At 40.6% G+C, this 21,220-nt stretch overlaps 2 protein-coding genes across 6 annotated transcripts; both read right to left on the bottom strand.

The window, feature by feature from the left end:
- Positions 1-653: 653 nt before the first annotated feature.
- Positions 654-8,585, bottom strand: comtb (catechol-O-methyltransferase b). Its single transcript, XM_030418744.1, has 6 exons — positions 8,376-8,585; positions 7,057-7,228; positions 2,741-2,858; positions 2,435-2,628; positions 2,211-2,342; positions 654-999 (listed from the first exon to the last, which is right to left on the bottom strand). Exons 2-6 carry the CDS (start codon positions 7,225-7,227, stop codon positions 820-822), a joined length of 795 nt encoding a protein of 264 aa, XP_030274604.1. The 5' UTR covers position 7,228; positions 8,376-8,585; the 3' UTR covers positions 654-819.
- A 705-nt stretch (positions 8,586-9,290) lies between these two features.
- Positions 9,291-19,597, bottom strand: LOC115582660 (SRSF protein kinase 2-like). 5 transcript variants are annotated; one of them, XM_030418739.1, is made up of 15 exons: positions 19,461-19,597; positions 17,894-18,198; positions 17,703-17,811; positions 17,497-17,584; positions 16,261-16,348; positions 16,012-16,118; positions 15,693-15,858; positions 15,500-15,525; positions 15,324-15,380; positions 13,531-13,897; positions 13,252-13,322; positions 10,393-10,500; positions 10,209-10,278; positions 10,034-10,126; positions 9,291-9,821 (listed from the first exon to the last, which is right to left on the bottom strand). In XM_030418739.1, the coding sequence occupies exons 2-15, from the start codon at positions 18,123-18,125 to the stop codon at positions 9,637-9,639; spliced, it is 1,767 nt and encodes a 588-aa protein (XP_030274599.1). In that variant the 5' UTR covers positions 18,126-18,198; positions 19,461-19,597; the 3' UTR covers positions 9,291-9,636. The 5 variants fall into 5 exon arrangements, with proteins under 5 accessions (XP_030274599.1, XP_030274598.1, XP_030274600.1 ...); XM_030418738.1 differs by lacking the exon at positions 19,461-19,597 and adding an exon at positions 19,030-19,324; XM_030418740.1 differs by lacking the exons at positions 15,324-15,380; positions 19,461-19,597 and adding an exon at positions 19,030-19,324.
- Positions 19,598-21,220: the final 1,623 nt, after the last annotated feature.

The following is a 21,220-nucleotide window of genomic DNA, read 5'->3' as shown; positions in this document are numbered from 1 at the left end:
TCTCTCTCTGTTGAACTCTCTCCTTGCTCGTTCTCTCAGCGCACTAATGGCCACAGATTGGGATTATCATGCAGGCGTCTGTGAAGAAAGCACGAGGTGGACGAGCCCATTTCTTTTTTTTCTTTTTTTTTTTTTTCATACAGCTGGACCAAATGCTGAACCCTCCCCCCCAGCATGATGGAACTCTGTCACTTTGGAGATTAGATGAGCAGCGATTTGAATCACACACACACACACACACACACACTCACACACACACACATTAAAATGCCACACACACACACACACACACACACACACACACACACACACACACACACACACACACACACACACACACACACACACACACTCACTCTCTTCACACACCTGTCAACACTGGCACAATGGTGGAGAATATGAGAGCACAAAATAGGTTCCTGCACCACAGAATGCAGCTGGATTAGATTTATTATTGATTCGAGTCGATGCTCTGGGAAATGCAGCCCCTCGGATCAGTTTGCAGCTCTTCATCTGTCAATTAGATGCTCCAACATAGCATCACTACTGCCGCCTGCTGTAGCCGACCATTACAGACAGCTCGGAGAGTGCTTCGAGCACCGAGACTTCAATTGTGCGGTGGTTAGAAACATTTAAGAACACGAGACAGATGATTTGTTTTTCCCTTCATGTGACACTTTTTAATTTCAAGTTTACACACTAAATGAGGCATTAGAAAAACAGATTTAAGTGATTTCAAGTCTGCTCCGTGAATCCAACACAACAGACGTCTGAGGTTAACTAGTACCAGTGTTGTTGTTTGTTTTTTTTTGTGAAAAACTACCCTAAGAAGACAGACTTCTCCAAACCATCCTCCACCTTGGTGTACTCGAGGTGAGACTTGAAGTACTGGCTGGTGTATCGCGGGCTGCTGCGGACATATTCCAGGTAGTCAGGAGTTCCAGGGCAGATGACGTTGTCGGCCAGCAGGACGCTGCCTTTCCTGAGGAGGCCACACTCCTGGACAAAACAGGGAAAAAGGCTGTCATAGTTGAAGGATCGAGAGTTTCATCAGTAACAAATAGGGCTGCAAAAAAAGATATTGCGAGTATTTTGACAGAGATATGAGACATCATTGTACATTTTATTTAAACAGAAAAAAAATATGAAAAATGATGATGTAATTTTTTCTTGGAATCTTGGAAAGGCTGTCACAATACCAATATATTTGTTATTACCACAAAAAAATGATGTCACATAGCATTCAAATCAAAATTACCTTTAATTTTGTTTATTGGGTGTTTACTGTCATTTTTGTGGCAAATTAATTTCCCCTAAAATACGAGTGTAAGGGGGTGAAGAGAACAATAACTGTAAAAAAAAAAAAATGTTTTAAAAAGAAAACAATTACTAGAAAAAAAGGCAGCCAGATGAACTCATGAAGAAAAAAAGATTGAAAAGGCAGCTGGATTACTCACAAGATATTATCATGTGCATTATGAACACATTCATATTTATTTTTTGAATATCACTGTAATCATGAATATGGTGATATTTCCACAGCCCTAGTCTGGAGAATACGAGGGGCGAGTGCAAATTTCATAGCATAAGAACAGAAGGAGAGGAGTTGTACAGCTCTTGTTCCATGCATGTGCAGTTCGGCTGTTTGAGTGAGTACACAGAAAACCTGAAGTTAATAACTTCTGTGATACTTTCAGAATCACAACCTTCAGCTAGTGGAAAATGCAAGTCATCCCTGACTAAATGGACAAGCCCATAAATCTACAGCGGTGACGGCAGTTTTCCAGGAATTTAGATTTGAACTTGTCCTATGCCTATTCATCTGATTTGCAACCCTCAGACTACTTCTCTTCCCCGGGATGAAGAGGGAGCTCAGTGGTTGCCATTTTGACAGTGATGATGACGTATCACTGCTGTGGACCACTTTCTGGTAGATTAAGACGCCGACTTCTAAAAGCACATGATCAGGTTTTCTGAAATTGACTTCTCCTACCTTAGGCGCTGAACTTATCAATAACCCCATGTATGATTTGTTGGTTGGGGCATCTCTGCAGCTTCACAATGCTTCACTTAAATGTTGTATGTATGTTGTGGCACATTTTGCCTTTATTAAAAAGCTGCAGTTCCTGTGATTTGGATTATGAATGTTGTGACTTTGAAAACATTTCGATCAGTTGTGCACTACTATAAAATGAGCACAACCAACTTGCCTCCATCAGCTTCGTGTCAGGAAGGTAGCGATCCTTCCAGTGATCCAGGAAAACTAAATCGAATGTTTTCACCCCAAACTGCTCCTTCATCTTTGGGATCCAGTCACCAGACGCCCCTTCAACCAACTGGACCTAGGAAGAAGAAAGAAACACACTCTTTCCTGACCTGCACACACCACGTAAATCTTTTTGATGTCGGTCTCTGTGGAGACCTCCTGCTTTACCTTTTCCTCCAACCCTGCCCAAGCAATGACTTGACGTGCAATTGCAGCAAAGTCTGGGTTAAATTCGAGAGTGATGAGCTTGGCGTGAGGGGGCAGCAGGCTGGCGATGCGCACCGTGGAGTAGCCACAGTAGGTCCCCAGCTCTAATACAGCGGCTGGGTTTACCTCGGACACCACTGAGTCAAGAATGCAGCCTGGGGCAAAAAAAAAACAGAAAAAAGGTGGATACCAAAACACACAGCGGGGTCAAGCAAGGATATGATTTCATACATGAAAACACACAGTCCCGTAATGAGAAGTCAGTACCTTTCTCATCCCCCACGTTCATGGCCCACTCCTTGTGTCTGCAGAAGTGATCGATGGCTCTGACCACGCTGCGAGGGTCTCCTCTAGTGGCGTTCTTCTGTACTGCACCCAGGAGCCGCTGCAGGAGAAATAAACAGCAACATTTTACTGGAGGGAATTTTTATGAAAGGTGTCATGAACAGCCCCTCGATGACTATTCATTCTTTCACGCTTTAAGAGATTATTAATTAGAATACCTCTGTGTTGCCAGGTTGTGACCACACATTTAAGTGACAGGTCCCATTTGAGGGCGTCTTTTAATGGGGATCTTCCTGAGACTCAACAGGAACAGTTGAGCAGCAGTAATTATGTGTGTAGAGCTCCCTATTTTCCCTTTTGCATCTAAACTGTCACCCAAAATAATGCTGGTAAATAAGCAGGAAAATAAATAAAAACATTTAACAAAGCTGCTCTGTTCCTCTTTCTTCAGTTTTTGAAGACCTGTCATTGTTAAAATGTCACCAGCATTGATTCTAATGTGTGGCTACCTCTCTACTTGCACTGATGTTTATGTACTGCACACAGTTTAGAGTGTGTTAATCTTTTCATTTTCATTTCATTAAATAATAATCATTCATAGCATTAATTTTTTGCATGTTTCATAGATATTTGTTTTCTTGTCCATAAAGGTACAGAGGAACTATTGAATGAAGTTGTGACTGGAACACTGCTTTTCATGCTTACAATCGCTGACAATGGTTAATATTAAGAAATTGATTATTCATGCTATTCATTTCACAATTAATGAAAATTAATGTGTGAAAAATTCCCATTGCAATTTTGTGAGAAAAAAAGAAAGAAAAACAAACAAAAAAAACTTCAAGTCATCTTCAAATTGGTTGCTTTGTCCATCAACTGTCCAGAACCAAAAGACTCCTCTATAACTATCATAAATGACAACAAAAAGTAGTAAATCCCCACATTTAAGAGGCTGAAACCAGCCTATGTTTCAGATTTCTGCTGGGAAAATTACTAAAACAATGAATCAATTATAAAAAATAGCTGGTGATTAATTTCCTTTTGATCGACTAACCGAGTAACCGATTAGTTGACTAATCGTTCTAGCTCTAGCCTACACTAACTTACTATACATTTTTACTATTTTTTTCAAAGGTTGTTGTACTGTATATACTGAACATTCATTGACCGAGGTGTATAATATAAAGCATATGTCAGCTATAGTTCTTTGTCTTATTCGTATCCCACAGCATGTGTTCTGCTCCTGCACACCTGGTTCCTATCAGCTCATCACCACCGTGACCTGCTTCTGTCCTCACAGCTGCTCCTCGTTCGCTTGCTAAGCTGCCTGGTGATTCCGTACGGACAGCACCTTCTCAAGAGAGTTTGACAGATTCTCTTGTTAGCTTATTAATACATCCTTCGAGACAGTTGTCTGTCTGTTTATTCTTTTGCCTACCTGTTGCTCATTCCCTGTTTGCTTTAACAGTGACCAAAGTTTTGTTCACCAAACCAAAGTGTCTCAAAAGTGTTGAAAATCAAATTTGCTTAAAATGTGGGTGTTATTCTGGCTGTTTTACACCTCGACCCGTTCCTTATGACTCAGATATCTATATAATATATCTTCTAACAGCTGGACATGTGCCTGTGCAAAGATGTATGAGGGTGTTGCACTTTCGCATTGGTCAGCCCTTAAATTTACAGCCATCCTCTGATTATCTGCGGTCCCTACACACCCATGATACACCCACATATTTCAATATTTTCACTTATGTTGCCTGACCTCGTCTCAAGACTTTGGGTGTGTTGAAGTGTTTCAAAGAGATTCTCACATTTAACAGTTTTCACATGGTTTCAAGAAACTCCACTCCTCAACGCCAACCTATGAGCTGCACCCTGCCATACATCTAGAAATCTAAACACACACACACACACACACAACAGAAAGTAACTTCTCTGCAATACTGACGTTAAAGGTTACACGAGATTAACTGTTCATCTGCACATTTGGTTCTTACAACTGGTTATAATGAATGTTAAAGGATAACTTCATTGTGAACATTAACTATCTACACACCCTCATGCTGATGGAAATTTGGACAAAGTGTCCACAAAACACTTCTGGAGCTTCACAGAAAAACAGAGATGCAGCATTTTCCTAAAACAGTGTAATCCAAGCCCAGAGATCCCAGACTGATTAGAAAAGACATAATTTATACCCGCGACACACTGTCCAGCTTGTACACACACTTCAGACAGGGTGTGAGCCATATTTTGTTTAGGTTTTTTTTTTACACTTAAAAAGTCCCCATCTTCTTTGGTTTTACAGGAAAATGCTGAAACACCGTTTAGCTGTGACGCTCCAGAAATTTTTAGCTGAACTTACCATTTCAGGTTTGTACATTTTCTGCTGTTGTTATTTGTTCATTTACTGAGCCACGTTGTCAAGTCTTTTTTTCTTGTTTTTTTTGTTTTGTTTTTTTTTCTTTTAGGGACAGATGGGGAAGCATCAGCCCTAACTAATTAGCACAAAGAAAAGAAGGAGCTCCTCCCTCACAATAACCAAGCGTGGATTCATACATTTGTACGCTTGCATGCATACCTATTGTGTGGGTGTATAGCTGCGTCACACACTGGGTCTGACATTTCTATATGAAAGGCTTCATTGTCAAGTAGTACATCAAAATGATATTATCTGCCTCTCCTTTTATAATGTATACTTTATTGTTTTATTTTATGAATGAGACAGTAGATCTATCATGAATGTTGTAACATCTTCTCGTAAAACCACAAAATACATAAATCTCGTTGCTGTTCAACAGCAGATAAGATGTTTATTTTAAAGGGTCAATGTATGAGAGTTTGACAATTAATATAGCAAACTACTTGCAGTGTAAAGATATAGTGGATTTAAGGCATACTGAGCAGAGAAGGACATGACTCTCTTGTGTGTGCTGTAATCTGAGTTTCCCAGTCATTTGTCCTGCTAGCCGCGTCTGCCTGTTAGAGCATGTGAGTGGTCCTGGAGAAAGATAGGTGATTGAGTTGTTGGGTTTTGACCAACAGATTAGTATGTTCAAGGTGTTTGGCTTGTTATAGCCGGAAAAGTACAGCATGTACAACTGGCAGTGGAACACCTCAATAGAATGCAGCTATATGAATGGTATTAGTTGCACACGTGAAAGGCTTCATATTAAATCTAGTCCTGACCCGCACCTGACTTGTTTCCCTAAAAGCTTAGTTAACCTGGATAAGATCTCATCTGATCTGCGTTTTAAAATCACTGTATGAAAAGGGATTAATCCCCTCTCACGCCAAGTTGTACCTGAGCTGACGGCATTCCAGTACAACAAGTCAGAAAACTGTCTGTCAGGTTAGCCATTGTTAGCAACTGTTATCCACTGTTAGCAATCACAGTTGATAACAACGCATTTTGCGGTACCCTGTGCTACCAACACCGACAAATAGAAGCTGGACTGGACTGCGTGTAAGACAAATTTTAGATGATACACAAATAAGACGTAATTTTGAGGTCAGGGTTAGTCAAGTGCATCTGAAATACAACTTCAGAGGGGCGTTCTGGTTGAATCTGCCAACTGCTAATTCGGAAATTCTGACTTCTTTCCAGTTCAATTCAATTCAATTCAAAAAACTTTATTTGTCCCCCGGGGCGAACTAAAGGCAAGACGCAAACAAGTCTGCATGTTAAGTGCACAAGTCACCACGTTTAGTACACAAGTCAGCATACACAGACACAAACAAGTCAGATAGAACAAAATAGACTAAATAAACTGGACAAGATATTTACAGTATTTACATGAGGTGCAAAGTAGCATTGAAGAAGGCTGGGTTGTGCATTAAGAGGCAGCAGCAAGTTTGTGCAAATGTGAAATTGTGAACGTGGGAAACGCAGTGACCGTCAACAGGTTACTTATTGTTTGTTTTGGTATTGTCCAGTGTGGGGGGGCAGGGGGGCAGGGGTGGATGGGAGTTTAGGAGACGAACAGCCTTGGGAACAAAGGTTGCTCTCCTCCTCCTTAGCTCAAATGGAACGCACCATAAGATTAGCATTTAGCTGGAAGCACAGAGCTAGCTTGTCTGTAGACCTGTGTTGTCAAAGGTCAATTTGATTTGTGTTAGAGTACAAACATGCTTTACAATGTATTTACAAGTATTCATATACTTTAGTGGTGTTGACATTTGACCTGAAGCGTGGCCACTCCTTGATTTATTTACAAAGCCCTATATTCTGTCTCCTCTAGTTGCAACAGACCTAGTCATTAATGTTTGCACTGCTCTTGTTAGTATTGAAGACTTACCTGAGGTCGTGTGGATTGAGTCAATGTGTCCAGCAGCCGCTCCACAATGACATCATGCCACATGAGCGCCAATCCTCCATGATACTGAACAGCAGCGGGGATCACCCATCTGTACAGAGTGTACACAAGAGCTGCTCCACCGGTGCAACTGTAAAACAGAGTCAGCCACATCCTGCAACCAAGACAGAGAGCTGAGCATCAGTTCAAAATATGGTGCTGCATTATGGGAAGAGGCTGTGATAAACGGACCTCAGACACAACAACAACAACGCATCTCCATGAGATAAATGAAAGCTCTCATATCTCCCTCCACTCTACCTCTCCCTTTGTGTGGGGCTAATGAGATGGGTGTTTACTATGCAGTGTACAATACTGTGCCTGCTGTCGTTTGCATTATCAGCTGCTGCTGCTGCTGCTGCTGCTGCTGCTGCTACTGACAGGTCCAAGCTGCACACACACACACACCTCTCAATATGACGATATCAGTGTAGGATATCATTTAATATCAACAGCAATAAGCCCTCGAAAACACATAACAGACTGCTTTGTGTGCAGCTTTCCCACTCTCCAAAGCAATTAGTCTGTTAAGATATCCTGAGCACCGATGAATTGGGAAGAACAAAAACAGGAGAAAAGCACAGCCAGAATTCTAAACAAGGACTCCCTCTGTGGGAAAGCATTGCTGGAAAGCGGCATTACCTTGCACTCATAATGCAACTGTGAAAGACCAGTGGTGGTTGAGGTAATTCCTTTTGATTTGGAGTTTGAGTTGCATGGCAACTGGCTGAGGGTTAAGAGCTGTGTCACAAAAGACACAGCTCTGTGGCTTTAACCTTTACTTTGGCTTCATCATAACGTACATACAACCAGGGGATTCAGAGGCAGAAATGCAGAATACTATGGCATGCCTTTGTAAACACACACTTAGCTAGCTTTCATCACAGTGTAATGAGACAGTTGCACAGGTTACATGCTGTGCATACCAACAGAATTCATTCTCTCTTTAAATGTTCCATCAAATGTAGCAAAAAGTTTTCAAATAAAAGAACAGGAACCATTTAAAGGTTATCAAGTTGCCAAAAACCTGCTCATCATTGCAGATATACTACATTTATTTGTTGTGAAAATGGTTTGACTGAGGAGTATCACCAGTTTGACGCTACATCTCACAGAACAACATGCGCACACACTCTTCTGTCCAAACAGAAATTTGAACCAGACTGAGCCAACACTGGAACACACACGTTAGGCAATAACCAAAACAACTCATGCATTCTTGAAGAGTCTCTAATTAAAATCTAACAGAAAACATGACTTACGTGCAGGCAAACGGCGCTCTCTGTCCTCCTCTTACTTCCTCTTGCTGCTGGAGGAAAACCTGTGGGTTTTCTAACAGCCGGACATATGGTTGTATCTACGTGAGACTAACTCCTCCCTCCTCCTCCCTTCATCCATCCCCCACTCAGAGCTCTGCTGAATATAAGCATGCAAGGAATGCCCCACAGCCCAAATCTCTACGGTCAGCACTCGCTCACTCACTCACTCACACACACACACACACACACACACACGCACACGCACACACACACACACACACACACACACACACACACACACACAATCAATGGGCAAAAAACCAAATGGAGTCATTTCTGTTTGACATTTAGGGATTTCTTCAGGTCTTCAACTACGAGGGCTGTGGCAACCAGTAAATTTCCAGTTTTGTTACATTTTCACCCAAAAAGGGAGTTCTTATCACAGTTTGTTGTGGAATAATAAAGCAATTATACTGCCTTTTTCTGTGTCATTGAGGTAGTCCTCCATTTCTTTAGGTGTAAGTGTTACTTCTGGGAAAGTACCCAGAAGTCATTCAAACAGTATCATATCAAAGCCACAAATAGATACAGCACCTACTTGTCATTTTCATCCTGAAAACACCTGTGTTTGAAGAAAATAGTATTAAAAATACTTCTTTTGAATCGCTTCCCAAAGAAATGAAGGCGCAAGCAGATCACAATCTTTAGACATGAGGCAGTTGTGCTCATAATACTTTTGGCCACAGAAGTCGCCAGGATCAACAATAAATTAAAGGCACCTTGCCTGTAGCTGCGTTAAAGGGGAATATGTCCAAAAAAATAACTATTTAACTAAAACCATCAAAAAATTGGAAAAATTGTTGTCGACATAATGACGTCTATGTATCGTGTTGCATCTTTCTTAAAAAACAAATAAACCAATCTTGTGTAAATTTATTGACATTCATATATGTTGTGATCACATCAAAAGGTGGTTTTCCAAGAATACACTTCACTTTTGTCATTTCTGTGCCTGAATCAAATGTGACTGCTGTTACAATACTAAAAGTCCAATTAACCTGACTGGGAAACGGCTCCCCCTCAGGTTAATAACTACTAATTATTATGTGTGCTCGTATTATGTGTGCTGTGCTTGTGATGCCAGCACCAGACTACCACTTTGCATCCCACAGCAGTCCAAGTCCCCGTGTAACGTGCGATGTGTCCGAGCCTGCTCCTGAGAGAGCTATCCCACTGGGCTCTGAACAAGACAGAACCGGCGTGTCTAGGATATGATCCAGGGGTGTTTGAGACACTGGGCAGCGGTGGCTCTTTTCTCTGGCAGCAGCTCCAGCATGGTGAGGAGGAAGGAGCTGAACTGGGCGGCTTCCTCCCGTGGCCACTCGTACTTATCCAGCAGGATCTCAAACAAGCTCCATGGCTTCAGCTTTGAGATGTGTCGCAGTTGTCCTGAGCAGGGAGAGAAGTAGACTGATACACTGCTTTTGTGTACTTTATTGTACTAAATACTTTTTTTCAAAGAATTCTTTAATATCAAGTTTTTAACTTATCTAAAATGTTGTTGCTTGCTTCAAGTAATGCAGGTGATTTGGTTGTATGATGAGCAAGAAGCAGTATTACTAGCAATAATAACTCTATAGTAAGAATTTTGTACATTTTACCTTTTCGGTTGAAGTATCGTTTAGAATTTCTCCCTGAGAGGGCAAACTGGGATGGAAGTTCTCCTAGCAGCTCGATGATGTGGGCAATGTGATCTGAGAGAACACAAGCAGATGCAATATTATGAGCACATTTAGTCTGATCAAGGACAAAAGGGATGTTGTGAAGAAGACAAACCTTCCTCGCGGGAGAATGTGGCTCCTGATTGGGGGTCGAACAGATAATCCCCTGTGGCCAGCTCGAAAGCCTACAGAACACATTGAGGGACAAAATATGCTTATGACACATCGATATCTAGCAACAGTGGAATTACACATTTTCAGAGAGAGATGAAGATCATCTGTGCAGGTGCTCGCCCCACCATGCAGGCGGTGCTCCAGATGTCAGCCGGTGTGCCATAGTCAGTGCCGATCAGAACCTCCACAGAGCGGTACTGACACGTCTGGATGTCCTCGGTGAAGTGTTTGTGCTGACAACAGGAGAGATGAGGTTTTAATGACTGATGTTTTGCAGGACAATAAATGTCAGCTCATCTAACTTTCTTATAAAACCATAGACAGAGATTTTGCCCCTCACATGTTCTTAGCCTGACAATCTCTCCCCACACCTCAGGCTTTAACTAAACCCTAAAATTGGCATACTAACATTCTTACAATGCTAATATGCTGATACTAAGCAGGTGTGATGTTAACCATGTTCACTAGCTTAGTTAGGCATGTGAGCGTGTGAGCATGGTAACATATAGATAAAGCTTTTTGGAACGTCGTTAATTACACTGTCAAGGATTCCTTGATACATTTTCGATTATATACTTACAATTTTTAACTTTTTTCATGATAACCAATGCTCTATCATCTCATGACAAGTGACTCTGACATCCCTCCAAAACAGCCTCTGTCCAGTGCAAACTGTGCAAGCCAAAAATAAAGGTGCTGTCATCCGCAAAGATGAACCTCAAATCACACAAAAGAAACATACACAGAGCACACCTGTGGTTCGTGCCAGTACTACTTTTTGTTAGGGTTATTTCATTTGACTGACTATAAATGCTGAATATGCTAAATACATTTTATATCACTGAAAATGTTTTTAGATGTTTCAAGAAAAACGCATTTGTAAAATGTTCAATACTTGAGTTTGATGTAAATTTAAAGTAACCCAAAAGTATTCAGATTAGCTGATATTGGTAAATGGTCTGCATTTTTATAGCGCTTTTCCAGTCTAACGACAGCTCAAAGCGCTGTACAACACATGCCACATTCACACACACATTCATACACTGATGATGGAGGCTGCCATGCAAGGCAGCCAACTGCTCATCAGGAGCAATTTGGGGTTCAGTATCTTGCTCAAGGACACTTCGACATGCAACTAGGGGGAGCCGGGATTCGAACTGATGACCTTCTAATCACTAAACGACCCGCTCTACCCACTGAGCCACAGCCGCCCCCATTGTTTTACAATCCAATCGATTACATTTCTTATAACAACTGGCTTGCAATCTGACCCAACCCTTGGATATTCCTGTCTGAACCAATGGGGTGGACAGTCCCTTTCATAAAGCCATGCGGGTAGGATTGCTAAAAATAATTCAAAATGTAAAAAAAAAAAAAAAACAGTCATCAGAGAAAAGAACATCTTTCTCTGACTATGCCAAATGAAAAGAGATTCATAACCACTGCTGGGTAGCACTGAAATTCACAACATCATATGTTATGCCTCTCTCAAGCTACATTTCAAATCAGCCTACACAGTCTTGTCTCACTGGAAACATACGGCAGCTGTGTTTTTCACTGGAGGGCACAGTAAATAATGCTTTCATACTCTGCTCCACAGGAAACATCTGTTGCTTTTAGTTCTGTACGGGTTGAAGGGGTTTCCTCAACTAGATATATTGCCATTTATAAAACAACACAATTTGCTTCACAGCTCTGACAACTGTGAGACATAGAAGCAAAAGTCTTTTTTTATCCTGGAGTCTGTGATCTAGGACTAATCTGTCAAGACAATCCACATACTTTTCTAGCTGAACAGATTCAGTTTAAGTACCTCTGCCAATGAGATATTCACACATGTCCCCTTATTTGTTTTTGGTTTTGTCAATCGGATTACACAAAAAACATTTAACGGAATTTCCATGAAACTTGCATGGGGGATGGGTCTTGGCCCAGAATAAACCCTGTTAACTTTTGGTGCAGATCCACATAAAGAGACAGTTTTTCTCCCCCTCTCTCCCTCTCTCTCTCTCTCTCTGTGTGTGTGAGATAGGGCATTATTCAACATTTTCATTAATTTCTCAGAGAATGATGAATAGATCTTAGTGAAAAAAGGCAGGCTTATATAGGTAGCTATTTCCTGTGAGGAACTGGCGACTTATCCAGGGTTTACCCTGCCATCACCCAATGTCAGCAGGGTTAGGCTCCAGCCCCCTTGTGACCCGGAGAAGGATAAGCAGTTTCAGTTGATGGATGGACGGATTGATGGATGCCATTAATGGATGGATGGATGGATGGATGGATAGAGGACTATCTACAGTATGAGTGGTCTTAAATTATAGTTAAGTGGTTATGGGTTGTTTAAAGTTCAGAGTGATGCCGGTTGATTTGAGTTTGCTGATGGATTAGAATTGACTACAATTAAGGGGACTGTTGGTCTTTCGCTGAGGTATGCACTCTACCGAGTGCCATTCTAATATTACTTAGATTTATTTAACCACTCTTGTCTGATTTAACCAATTTTGTCAAATCTTCACTCAGTATGCTATTTTTGGATAAACTGTAATATAATTGCAGTTATCAACTTGTTATTTGTTATTTTAAAAAGCAGTTTTTCTCTGGCTGCTCCGTTCTTATTGTTGTGGTATTTTGACGTAACTCATGAACACGCTGAGCGATTGCAGCTGAATTTAGATGACATATGTACATATCAACTCTAAGAAATCCTGCAAAATTTGACAGCATGATCAATATAAATAGATACAAATCTAGATTCTGATGCTGGACTCTGGTGGTATTCCCTAAATTGATGTTCAATGAGAATAATGCTCACTGTATACATTTTAATGTATAAAAGAAATTGTATTAAAAAATGTTCTGCTGTCAAAATAAATCATGAATTATGACGTCATGGAGGAGGCATGTCCTGACAATCTCGTGGTCCGAAGATGAAATACGATTCTATCGATCTTTAGGATTAGTTTGCCTGTTAAATAATCACTCACCACCCAGCAGGCGTTGCCTAGGTCAGCAATCTTGATGTCGATTTTATCAGCACTTTCGGGCCTGAGTAAGTCTGGAAGTACAAAAACAGGAACAATGTCACAGATATGACAATGTAGGATAAGTTTTGAGTTTACTGATGATGTTAGGTTATTTTTTGGCTCATGCAAACATGCTAACAAAGGTACAGACTTCTGTACAGAAAATTGTAAACATTCATTCTCAGGAAGAGACTGCTGACATCAGAGTTTAGAAAAAAAGCCAAATGTCATGAGACTAACCAAGGGAAGAGGATGGTGCAGGTTTAGATGGCTCCTTTTCTCCATTCTGATGTAATAACACTGATCGGGAGCCAGATGCAGGAGCATCTGTGTGGAGGTCTGTCCAAGAGCAGGCTGCGTGTCTGTGACCATGTGGAGCTGAGTCCAGTCTGTCATCAAATAGCTGGGTGTGCCTCCTGAATTTGAGTTTAGGATCTGTGAGTTTAGAGAGACAGGTGGAGCTACAGGCACCAGAGGGAGCAGAGACATCAGAGAATGACGCACTAAGTTTGTCTTTTCGATGGTGGTCAGTTGCACTCTCCTGTCCTCGGCGACTCTTGTCTCTCCTCGTCAGTCGCCTCATGGGGTTCTTGGACACCTTGCTGGACTGCATGGGTGACATGAGAGCTGAACACTAAGTAAAACAATTTATCAGAAAAAAAAACTCCCTGAGCTTTCATCATTTTGAAAGTAAAGAAAATCAGTCAATTAAAGCCACTGTGTCGGAATTGAAAGAGACAGTGGTGCCCCCTAATGGCAGCTTCAAAAACATAACATAACAATGACATGTTAAAGACAAATTACATTATATCAACCCCTTACCTTAATACATCTAACACATAGCATCTGTAGTTCCCATAAGAGTTTCAATAGAGTTTCGCATGAAATCAGTGCAATGAGAAGTCAAAAATAAGCGAGGCTGTTACTTTACTCCTGTTGTAAAACAGTAAGTTGCTAACAACAAGATATACTGAAACCAAAACAAAAGTAGTTGGAAGGACATCAACATCTGCAGTTGTGTCTCCACAACAAGCAACCCCCTCTACCCCCCATGTATCCCAGCCCTTTGGGCTATGGGATCCTGTAAGTGACACAACAATGCCACAAAAGCAAAAGGGTCAATGTGAGCACATATTCATCACAAGCACAAGTCACCATGCAAAATATAATCAGGGACTAGTTCAGTGTTTCTGTCTCTGGTTTCTAAATGTGATACTAATATTTGTAAGTAAGTATTTTCTTGTTTTCTGCCCTGGTAATCTCTTTATCTTGAGATAGGAACCAAAAACTTTAAAATACATATCATTAGGGGTGTCCACTAAGATCAAAATAGTTGCATGAAAAGTACAGCAGAATCAGCATGGTGGACACCTACTTCCGACCTATATTTCTTCAAGATATAATAAAGAACTTTGGTGAATTCAAATATCTAAAAATGAATGGATCTTTTCTCATATTTTGTTGAGCTGTGTACTTTCATTATCTCAACAATGTTTGAACACTGAAATTCAATACTTTTTTTTTAAAGATACAGTGTATTTCATTTGGTTGCTCTAACTTCCAGGTCAGAGTCTGAGATTGAGAGAAGAAGTAAACTAAACTTAATGTGAATAAATAAAGTAAGTGCAAATACAAAATCTCCCTGTATAAACAGATCCCAATTTTAGCCAGAATAACAAAAGGCTTTGCAGAACAAGGCTGTTCTGTTCAATTATTTTTTGAAAATGAGTTATTTTTGTTACATAATGGTGGCGGGTTGAAATTCCTGCAATATTAACATCATAAATAAATGTGTGTGGAGATTAAGGATTCAAGCTCCTCCACCTTGAGTCTCACAGTCATGATTATATCAAACAGAATCAACAAAACTCAATGCGATGTGGTCATCTGGGTCTGAAGGGGTCAATATGTACATGTCTCATGCCCTGCCTTTTCATTTTTTCCCTTTTGTCATTTAGTCAGTTCCACACTGCAGATGTTATGATGCATTTAAGAAGCTCAAGTACAAACGCAAATCACAACATCTATCTTACCCACTCTCCAAGAGTGTGGAAAACCCCAGTCAGCTTCCCCAACAAGCTGGACAAACTCTTAACAGAAAATCATAACAGAAATGCACAGGTCATGATGCAATTATTCAAAAATACAAATGTCTTACTAAAATGAATACAATGATAATGAATAGAAGAATAAATGTCAGGTTGCACACCTGTTTATCTCTGGAGGATCTGTTCACTGGTAGGAAGTAAAAACACCAGCAAGGTAATGAGGTGGGAAAAAAATATAAAATGAAAAAAGTAGCAAACAATTTTCTTGAATTTTAATCAAGAAGCCTGGTACACGCAGATTCCTTTATAATTGCACCTAAACATACATTTCACTGCTAATGCAGTGTCACTAACCTGAGGAGCTGGCAACAGCAGGGGACACTGGTAGCTGCCACAGCTCAGTGTTGGCCGCCAGTTTCTGAATGTAAGCCTCGTCCACTCTCAGCAGAATGTTTTCTGGCTTGATGTCTGTGTGGATGATCTTGCATTTAGTGTGCAAGTAATCCAAACCCTGCAGGACCTGCGATAAGCAATGAAAAAACTGTCATTGTCACTGCACTCCATGTTAATGAGGAGCAAAAATAGAGGATAATCTGTTTTTAAAAAAAAGAGTTCAGTCAGTGGTGAAGGACAGGGAAGAGGATTTAAGATGGAATAAATTGTGACATATTACCTGTCGGAGGATGCTCTTAACGCAGGGAAGGGGGAGACCAGTGTAGTTGGACTTGACAATCCACCTCAGCAGCTCATGGCCCAGCACCTCCAGAACCATGCAGACGTCTGGTGATAGGTGAAGGACCTTGTTTAATACTGTAAAAACATACATGTTTCTAGATAGATAGATAGAGAGAGAGATAGAGAGATAGATAGATAGATAAATAGATAGATAGATAGATAGATAGACAGTCTCTTTGAAGGATACGCTCTCCATTTACTCCAGTGATCCTGAAGTCATCTATGAGGTTCACGACTCTCTCACGTTGTGGATCTTTAGGGTCACTGTCTCTGACCTGACCATCATATAATGAACATATTACAATATCAACAAAAACTGACATATGTAAAAATGAAAAAAAAAAAAACAATCAAACTTTGATGAAATGACTTTCTAACATCTAAAATTCAATAACATGGCAACTGTTTTGATTTAATGATATATAAGCCACTGTGAGAGATGCTGGTGGCGTCATATTAATATTACCAAGACTGAGAGCTGCCAGAGAGCACTGAACTCAATATTATCAAAGTACGTGCGTATATTAATTCAAATTGCTTCACCCTGTCTCGATCAGTCTCGCCCTCACACATGCAATCAGAAAGTGCATATTTCCCCACACTTTCAATATCAGACACAAGCCCAAACATGTTTTTTAAATAGCGATTTTAAATTGACATCAGACATGGCACGACATCAGTTTTTGCCATATGTCTCAGTCTCAATTATTAGCAGGCCCACACGGAAGATTTTCTGCAGATTTTACAGGAATAGAGATGCTGTTTGTTTGCTGTTTTGTTTTCAGTTAGTGTAAAGATTAAAGTTAGTGGTGCAGTGTGACAATATGGCAAAAATGTTATTAGCTGCTGAAGATCTGTCAGCATGGAAAAATTGCAAGGGATCGGCTTAATGACTTAAGGCAGACATAAAGTGTTGTTCGGTAAAGTGTGTCAGCACTTAGCGGACTACCTGAGGAGCATCTCAAGTCCCTCATGCCGGTGATGAAATCAAATCTTAAATTCAAAAGTTCCTACTAAGATCTACTGAATATTTACATCAGCCTGCTTGAGGTAATTGTAGGCTGTTTTAATGTATTAAATCAGCTTATTTTTGCTCTAAAACAATCTTTGTGATCTTAAATTAATACAGCCCTTCACATTACAAGTAAAAAAATAAATAAAATTCCCCCAAATTCCTCTGATTCTCATTTTGATGAAAACTGCAAAAGAAAATTCTGCAGATTTCACTTGGGCCTGCTTTTTAGTGAATCTTGCTCCACGACCACCACAGTAAAGACAATGTTTCCTTGGTGTTTAGCAGACACTTACTTTCAAAGTACTCTTGCAATCCACACACAGTAGATTAGTCGAATGTAAGAGCACTCTAAAATGATTAAACCTACTGAGAATGCATCTTAATCAAAAGCAATCCAGTCACACTGACACATTTCAGAAGTTTGATCTCATCCAGTGCCGTCTCTGTGAATATTTGAGCACTCTTCACCACCTTCAGCGCCACAAAACGCCTCCTCCTGCATGCAAACAATTATGGAAGTTAGCTAATATGATGTTTATATGATATTGTCACTAAATGTATCACTATTTGTTATTATGTCACATAAAAAGTCAAAAGGTCAAGCCTGTACTTACTTTATATCCCAGCAGAGCCACACAGTAGAGAAGTGACCCCATCCCAACTTTTTAAGCACCTGGTAGCGGTCAACAAAAATCCCTCCAATCTTTACGTGGTAGTAGCCACCTGCAACAAAACGTAGTGCCTGCATCAAAGAAAATATCTCAACCAGTGTGTACGAGTTTGGTGTTGTCATGTTGCAGCCTACCAATGTCATAGTCGTCAGGGTTCTCCTGTTGCTCATCATAAGCTCCCAGAGGCTCGGGGGAACGAGGATTTGTCTGTGCAGCTGGAGGGCAGTGGGCAACTTTGCTGGGCGGTGGAGAAGGTTTGGGACGCCATGATGTGCCTGGGGAGGGGTAAGTCCTTGGCTTGATGGGTGGATTCAGTGAGTTTGTAGTGATGAGGGCTGATATAGCAGCAGCATATGAAGATGACATGTTTATCTGGAGCCTGATGAGTCCAGGCACAGCTGAAGAGAGGCCCAGATGACAGCAGCTCTCAGGGAGAAAGCTACAGGAAGAATGCATGCGCATACTTTCAATCATAGAAGTAGTTTATTCAATCATGCTTACATCCTGGAAACAAGAGTTCATTAGCTGTTTGTCTCTGGCAGCTTGTTTGTTACAGGAGGTTGTTTGCTGTGACATTTCAAATGGGCCTGTGGATGTGTATGTTTATTTTTAGCTGGACGAATGGCATGTCAACGTAAATAGCTCCTGACACTGGCCCAGCTGCAACTGAACTCTGTTCTTTCTCTCTGATTTTGTATGGACGACCACAGCGTGGGCACCACAGTTGTAAATAGGAACGGCTGGCAATTCAAATGAATATATTTCCATCCAAGGGTTATTTGACAAGATCAATTATTTAGTTTAGACAGTGAAGTGACAGTCTCACACAGCACTGACTGTATTCAGTAAGTGTAGTTTCTGTGTGGTTGTACCCACTGTGTCGTGGACTGTCAACAGGTACTGAAGTCATCTGATGTTGATTTAAATGAAAACAGAAAAATGCAAAGTATTACTGTGGCTTCAAAATAAAGTCTAAATGTTGGCCCTGCATTAACCTACACGTGTCTTGATTTGCATGTTAAAATCTGAGAGGTCGTCACATCCCGTCACCCAGCGACAGATAAAGTAAACGATAAGAACTGAACAGCTGCGCACCATCATGCAAATGCTGCCATTATTTCTCACTTTTTCCAAAGTTTTTCCCATGTTACTGTACATTAAATTAAGAAAATATGTAACACGTATTTTTTCAGGAACAAAACTATCGTGTTTTACATAAAAAATACACCGTAATCGCCTGGAAACACACGGTAATGGCCTGGAAACTTACCGTAATAGCCTGGCCTGTGGAGAGAAAATCCAGTAAGGGCGTTGAAGTTAAGAAAAAATGACGACGAATAAAGTAGCTTTGTTTTTCCTTCGTCCTTCGTTGTGCGGTCAGTTTGTCTATAATTTAACACACTTTACAGACATATACCTGTTTTTTTTTAAATCCATCTTCAATGCGCAATAGCCTTTTTTCAATGTTTAGCCTAAAGTCTATTTCTAGCTTTACGGCGTACGCTTGACTTGTGCACACTCCCGCAGCGAGACCAAGTTTTATTTTGAAGGTTTTAGCAGGAAGTTTAGTTTATTCTCGTGCCGGACTGAATTTAACGAGCTGTAACCGCTCTCAACGATTGAGATGATTAAAAGTCAGTGAGTCTTGTTCGCTCGTAATTAATAGTAAGCAACACCAGAGGGGGAGGCTGCGGTACTTACCCCTGTGTATCATATATCCACGTTTAATATTTGAAACGCGGGAAATTAAACGAGTCTGGCACGAGGTCAGCAGGGTCCCTCAGTCCGCGTGCTCTGCTCCTCGCGCTGGGCAGTGTGACTGAAAAACAGTGTAAGGTCCAGGAATAGACCTGCTGCTGCTGCTGCTGTGTCTCACATTTGTCACCATGCAGCTAGCACTTCTATTTTTCCAGAGGGCATTCTCTTAACTATCTATTGCTTATTTTATCTGTGACTGCCTCTCCTATAATCCAATTACAGCCTTTAGAAGTGCTGCCGGCCACTATGAGAGAACACTGCTACGTGAAATAAAGTAACAAACACAGAAGGTCAGTATTAACTCACTCATAAACTGAAATAAGGTTAGCCTTAAAACTAAATTTAACCAGAGGAAATAAATTCGGCCTACATACAGTTTGGTGACTTGAAGTAATTCTTAGAATACGTTTTTTTTTTTCTTTCAGTTTATGAAGTATTTCTATAAATTATTAATCCTCATTATTTTTTTAATGTAATTGTTATATAGGTCACACATGCACACACATCCTGGCTGGACTCAAGCCAGAGACACTGCTGACTCATAGCAGCAAAACCACAGGTGTGAATAATAATATCAAGTTTATGTGCCATGCTCCACTTAGTGTTAGTAGTTTCAGGAGCCCGCAACAGTGTAAACTGACAACAGAGCCATCCTTAACAGTATTGATTACAACTGTGCATTCCCTACCCTGACAAGTCAATACGAAATGACTGCTGGGAAGATTGATAATGTTGCAGTACAAACTAAGAAAGATAATATGCAAACATAACATGTCAATAAGGTGCACTACAAGATGTGCACAATGCCGGTATTATAAACGAATGAATGTTGAGGATCGTTCTTGGTGAGTTAACGTTGTTTTTGTTTATCTACGTAGTGGGCAGAATAACTGAAAACACTTGTATGGATGTGTAGGGCCTATAAAAAGACAAGTTAAAACAACAGGAGCAAGTGAGAGGGAAAATTACGAAATTTGTCTTACTTTGGAAAAACACATTAAGAAGGAATGTCTTAATGGCCACTTAAAACAGCAGGAATCATTTCAGCAAGCAAACGTCTGTGTATTGTTTTATAACAGACTTGATAAATAGTGAGCTAACGTTTACATTTTTTTATAGTGAGTAAAATTGTTTTTCCTTAGACACGGTAGTGTCTAAAATCTGAAGCCACCATACCATCACCTTATGTAGAATGGATCAACTGATCATTGGAAAGTGCCTGAGAAGCCTGCACTGGAGCAGCAATCCCTTAAAAACACATTGAAGCCTCAGTTGCTGTATATGGAGATCTTGGTTGGTATGTATGAAATAAACAAAAGATGATGATTGCCAGATGACACCCAAGTCCCAAGGAAGGGAGGGGGACGCGGGTGGGGTGCCTGGCTCTTTTTTTAAGGCCTTATTTAGAAGATATTCCACCAGTATAATCTAAAAATGGAAGTTAATCATGGATAAGGGTATTGATCAGGCCAAAAGGAAGGAGGATCCAGGGGCGTGGAAACCCCCGGACCAGAATTGTATATAAGGTGAAGCATCAGACAGAGAAATCAGTTCATCCCAGGAGAGCTCACTGCATGTATCCTGTTGTGTGACATAAATACCACTGATCTGAAGACCAGCTGTTTCATCAGCTGGCCTGAGTCATCCGTGAGTGTTTGTATAGTTTTAAAGTCAGTTAAGTGCTAATTTAGACAAGTAGTTTT

Source organism: Sparus aurata, chromosome 6, assembly GCF_900880675.1.
Source record: "Sparus aurata chromosome 6, fSpaAur1.1, whole genome shotgun sequence".
Lineage (NCBI taxonomy): Eukaryota > Metazoa > Chordata > Actinopteri > Spariformes > Sparidae > Sparus > Sparus aurata.
The sequence above is the reverse complement of the archived record's forward strand: the minus strand, read 5'-3'. Positions and strand labels throughout refer to the sequence as shown.